General features: G+C 59.2%; 1 protein-coding gene across 1 annotated transcript; it reads left to right on the forward strand.

Moving 5' to 3' along the window:
- The first annotated feature begins 1,116 nt into the window (after positions 1-1,116).
- LOC132225266 (paraneoplastic antigen-like protein 6B) lies at positions 1,117-3,249 on the forward strand. Its single transcript, XM_059680568.1, has 2 exons — positions 1,117-1,242; positions 1,479-3,249. The coding sequence occupies exon 2, from the start codon at positions 1,620-1,622 to the stop codon at positions 2,997-2,999; it is 1,380 nt and encodes a 459-aa protein (XP_059536551.1). The 5' UTR covers positions 1,117-1,242; positions 1,479-1,619; the 3' UTR covers positions 3,000-3,249.
- Positions 3,250-5,287: the final 2,038 nt, after the last annotated feature.

Genomic DNA, 5,287 nt, shown 5'->3' on the forward strand with positions numbered 1-5,287 from the left:
CTTGCGATTGGAGCTCTGTTTTGAGCTGAAGCAGCACTACCCTGGTGCAGTGTCTACCCCAGGTGGCAAAGAAAAGAGGAAGGACTCCGGGTCAGACAGACAGAGGTCTCTGGAGAGGCACAATACTCATGCTGCCCCCAGGGGCCTAGAGAGCACTGTCTCAGAGCCCACGAGGCTGGCCAGGGCACAGGGGATAAGAGACACATTGTGGGTACACACCAGCTCTCCTATACACACACTCAGGCAGAGATCCCAATTCTTCTGTTCCACCAAAGCAGGACTATAAGAAGGAAGGAATTGCCAAAGATGCACAGGAAAATACAGTCCCAAGGGGTAGAACTTTAAGTAGCACAAGCCCATTTTTTAAATTGAGACTTGCAGCAAGCTAAATGGGAGAGGCCATGGCACCTTTCACTGGACTGGCCCCTGTCACAGGGCAGCGAATCGCTTTGGCTCACCTTGCACCTTCAGTGGCAGACACCTGCAGCCCTCAGCCACCAAGGAATGTGTAGGCACTGTCCTGCGTGGTGTGCCTGACCGTGCCTGAGTGCCTGTGGCTTCTAGTCCACAGAATCCCACCAGGTGCCCCTCTAGACCAGTTGCTCCTTGCCTAGACTTGGGACAGTACCAGCCCTGGGAGGAGAGAGGGAGGGGGAGGGGAAGAGCAGGTGAAGAATCCCCAGAGGCTCCCCACCCCTGACCTGAAGGCAGCCCTGGCAGGCACACCATGGACCCCTCCAGCCACTCCAGGGCTGGGATCCCAGGGTGTGGATATCTCCCAATGCTGGCGCCCCCAAGGGTCATTTCTGGGAGGGGCGGGAGCCAGGATGGAATCCCAGAGGGGCACATCAACTCTCTGACCCTATCTCATCCCACTTGTGCCCTCACTCCCCCCGCCCCCTCACCCCCCACCCCCGCTTGGGGAGGAACCAGTGACATCACCAGAGGTTCCAGGGCTCCAGCAGCTCTGGAAACAGCCTCATCACATGACTTGCACGAACCAATGGCCCTGCCGTCTCCCAGGCAACACAGAGGGTCCCAGTTCCTCCCCCACCTTGCCCCTGCTTTTGGTCCACACAACAGAGAGCCCTGGCAAGTTGACAGGCGCTAATGCGCAGGCCCACATGCAGCCCTGAGATTGGGACAGGGAAAAGGAGGGGAAGAGACTGCCTGAGAGCCTGGGAAAAAGGAGCCTCCCTCCTGCATGGGACCTGGATCAGAAACGACCACCTCCAGGACAAGGTAGGAGACTCAGGGAGGGTGAGCTTGGCCCCTGGAGACCCCACGGCACTGCACCCACCCCAGCTGCAGCTTGCCTGCCTGAGAGCAGAATCAAAAGGAGGCTGCAGTCCCTGTGGGCCTTCCAAGGGTAGAGACCCAGCCGGGGCTGCAGAAGCACTGACAGGAGAGGAGAGGCAGCCCCGGGTGGGAGGAGGGGATCTGCATTAACCTCTCTCTCTCCCCTTTCCTATTCACAGGCAGTGCAGACCTGGGAAGTTCTCTGAGTCCTAGGCTCGCCCCCAATTCATTTCCCACCCTGTGCCGCCCTGGTCTGCACCCAGAGCCAGTTCCCGCCCCTAGTAGCAGCCCCCACGCTGGCGCTGGCAGACACTGAGGCCATGGAGGTGAGGATGCTGCAGGACTGGTGCAGGTGGATGGGCATCAGCGCCCGCAGGGGCCTGCTCATCCTGGGCATCCCGGAGGACTGTGACGAAGACCAGCTGCACGAGTCCCTGGAGGCCTCCCTGTGGCAAATGGGCCACTTTGAGGTGCTGGGCAAAGTGTTTCGAGAGGAGGACAATGCCAGTGCGGCCCTGGTGGAGCTGGACCGGGAAGTCAACTATGCTTTGGTTCCCAGGGAGATCCCAGGCATCGGGCGTCCCTGGACCGTGGTCTTTGTGCCCAGATGCTCAGGGGAGGACTTTCTGGGTCGTGTGTTCCACTTCCTGGAGCAACAGGGGCAGACTGTGGAGAGTGTGGCCGGAGCCCTGGGGCTGGGGCTGCGCAAGGTGTGCTGGCTGAGGTCTGTCAGTCAGGCCATCCAGCCCTGGGTGGAGACAGTGCGGTACCAACCCCTGGGGGTGTTCTCAGGGAGGGACCAGCCAGGCCCGGGGGAGGAGTCCTTCGAGGCATGGCTGGACCACACCACTGACATGCTGCTTGTGTGGCAAGGGGTCTCAGAAAGGGAGAGGAGGAGGCGGCTGATAGAAGGCCTCCGAGGGACGGCCCTGCAGGTGGTGCACGAGCTCCTGGCGGAGAACCCTGCCAGGACGGCCCAGGATTGCCTGGTCGCCCTGATCCAGGTGTTTGGAGACCACGAGTCCCAGGCCACCCTGCGGCTCAAGTGTCTAACCGCTCAGCGACGGTCAGGCGAGACTCTCTCTGCTTTCGTGTTGCGGCTGGAAGTCCTGCTACAGAGAGCCATGCAGGACGGGGCCCTGGACAAGGCCTCAGTCGACCACTTGCGCGTGAGGCAGGTGCTCACCGGGGCCAACATCATTGAGCCACTGCAAGAGGCCCTGAGGAAGCTGGGCACGGTGGGGAGGCGTCCAACTTTCCTGGAGATGCTCGGGCTGGTTCATGAGGCTGAGGCATGGGAAGCCAATATAGCCAGGAGTCTGAGAGCCCAGCCGGCAGAAGGGGCTGCTGCCAGGGCCAGTGCCCAGGCTGATGCCAGAGCAAAAGCTCAGTCTGAGGGTGACAAGATGGTGGAGAAGCAGCAACTGCAGGAGAATAGTGACAACCATGCCCCTGCCCTTGCAGGCCTGGGTCAGACAGGGCTCTCAGAGGCCCCTGGGGGACCCCTGCCTGCCCACATGGGCAGTGTTTCCGGGGCAGGTCCAGGAGGTCCTGGCACTGTGCCAGAGGGCCTGGCCCAGGTGGGAGACCGGGAGGCCGAGGAACACCCCCAGGAGGGGCTCAAGCCCATCCCGGAGGAGTCGGAAAGTGAGGACGGGGTTGGGGAGCTGAGCCCCGTCATGTCCTCCCCTGGCAAATAGCTAACAAGGCCTGGCACCCTCCTCTCCTTTCAGGCAGCAGAGCCCTGGAATCAGGGGAGGGGGGGAGCCAGGCCAGGGCAACCTCCTCACACCACATGGGGAGCAGGGCTCAGGGAAGGGCCCGCCCAGCTCATACCATACCCCCTACTCCCCCACCATGCTATGGGGGCCTGACCACCACCATCAGCCCTTCCAAGTCACCAAGCTGACAATGTTTGACACCCAATGGGATGAGAAGAGGTGCCCCCACATGGTAACCTCAGCCCCAACCCCTACCAACTTGGCCAGCTGGTCTGGGAGCACTGCTGAGTAGCCCATCTCAGCCTAGGAGAGGGGCACCTGAAGCCATCTGCCACCTGTGTGGACTGGGGGGCTTTAGAACCCATAACAGGGGTGCCACTTTTGGGGACCCCATTCTCCATCCCCTTGGGAGACCCCAACTAATTTCTCTATAGTCCCATAGTGACCCATGTGTCAAGTAATCACCCCCCTCCACACACACACACACACACACACACACACACACACGCCATGGCGCCTGTGCAGAACCACCTGGTGTGTGTGAACCCAGGTGGTGTCCTGCCCCCCAACCCCGGGGCAGCCACCTCTCAGCCCTGGCACGTGCTGGGAGCCCCACTGCCAGCCAAGGCTCTGCCAGCTCTCATCCAGTGTCGTGAGCTCAGCCTCTGCTTTCTCAGTGTAGATTTAGGCCAACCGCTGCTTGTGCTTGTGGAGATGTGTGTGTTCTTCTCTGAGCAGTTCTCCACCACCGCTCCCACCCTGGAAGGAGACCCTGAGCCCAGGTCCAGAAGAACGGATGAGAAGAACGGACCAGGGCATGTCTGGCGCTCACCCAGTGACCCTGGGAAGAACTGTACAGTGGCAGAAGGCGGCTGCCAGAGGCTCCACGGACACCCTGATGCTCTGATGTCACCCTGTTGTTCCCTGTGACTCAGTTTCCTCAGCATGCTGGAGTGTCCCCTGCTGTGTTTTCCAGTGTCCTCTGTCTGTCCTGTGCAGGCCACAGGGCAGGGCCAGGCCCCAGCATGTCATCCATAGGGGGAGGGAGCCCTGCAATGAGTGGACATCCCCAATGTCCATGGTCCTTTAAAGGGGCCCAAAGGGAGGGAGACTATGGTGGGAGGGCTGTGGTGTGGGGTCAGCTGAGGCAGCTGGTCAGAGACCCCAGGAGGAGGTGGGGGTTGTGACCTATGGGGTCTATTGGCCGTTAGAAGTTCCTCTCTGTGTTGTCATTCCCTTTCTTCAATGAATTCAGTAAATGTTTCTCTTCAATAAACTTCATTGAATGATTCAGCTGAGTTTCGCTTCTGCTGTGGGCAATTGAGGGAAGGGTCTTCTTGGTGTTGGGGGCCCAGGAAAGGATTTATGCCCAGCACCCATTAGAGACTTTTTCAGGACATCCTAATGGCCATGTCTACAGCCTCCTAGGCCCTATGTAGCTTGGCTGCTCCCCCTTGTGGGTTTTCCTGTGCTGGCTGCTACAGTGGTTGCAAAGATTGCTGCTGCTCTAGGGTGCCTTCGTTCTCTGCACATGACCTGGACATTTCCAAACTCGGCCTTCACTAGACACTACTGTAGTTTGGTTTTGATTCCTCAGGTATGCAACACTGTGGCAGGTTGGGGAGGGTAGAAATAGTTCCTCTGTTGGATGCCTGGGTTGGCTGTCCCAGCCTTCCCCCACACACACACACTGGCATTGCTAAGCACTGTGAATCCCCAGTTGGCCCACTTTCCATTCTTCACCCATCACACACTCTTGTCCCCCAAACATCCCTCATTGTGAACACCAAGGCTGGCCACTTGTCAGCTGGCAGGAGTAGGCTGATCAAGGACGGGTAGGCAGTCACCCCAGTATACCCCAGAGCCCTGCAGAGCTACTTGCAAGGGCATCTGACCTTACTTCTGGGCCCTTCTATGGCCCTCTGGTCTCTGAACTGCACACGTGATCTTCCTGACCTGATGACACTCTGGGCGCCCACACCCCTGTCAAGGATCCTAGGACCTCTGGTCCTACCTGCTGTTCCTCCCCTCCCTTCATCCTATAAACTGATTATTCCTGGGTCTCTTGGGACCTAAATAGCCACTGCCATGCCTACAAATTCCTGCTATCAGTGCTTCCAGTCCAGGGGAACTGGCAGACCTTCTTGGACCCTGTCCCAAACATAGCCCAAAGATGATCCTGAGTACAAGATTACTATTGCCCCTCCAGCCTCATCCCCAGAAGACCCTTCCCTCAATTGCCCACAGCAGAAGCGAAACTCAGCTGA

This window comes from Myotis daubentonii, chromosome X (genome assembly GCF_963259705.1).
Source record: "Myotis daubentonii chromosome X, mMyoDau2.1, whole genome shotgun sequence".
In the NCBI taxonomy this organism is placed as follows: Eukaryota; Metazoa; Chordata; class Mammalia; order Chiroptera; family Vespertilionidae; genus Myotis; species Myotis daubentonii.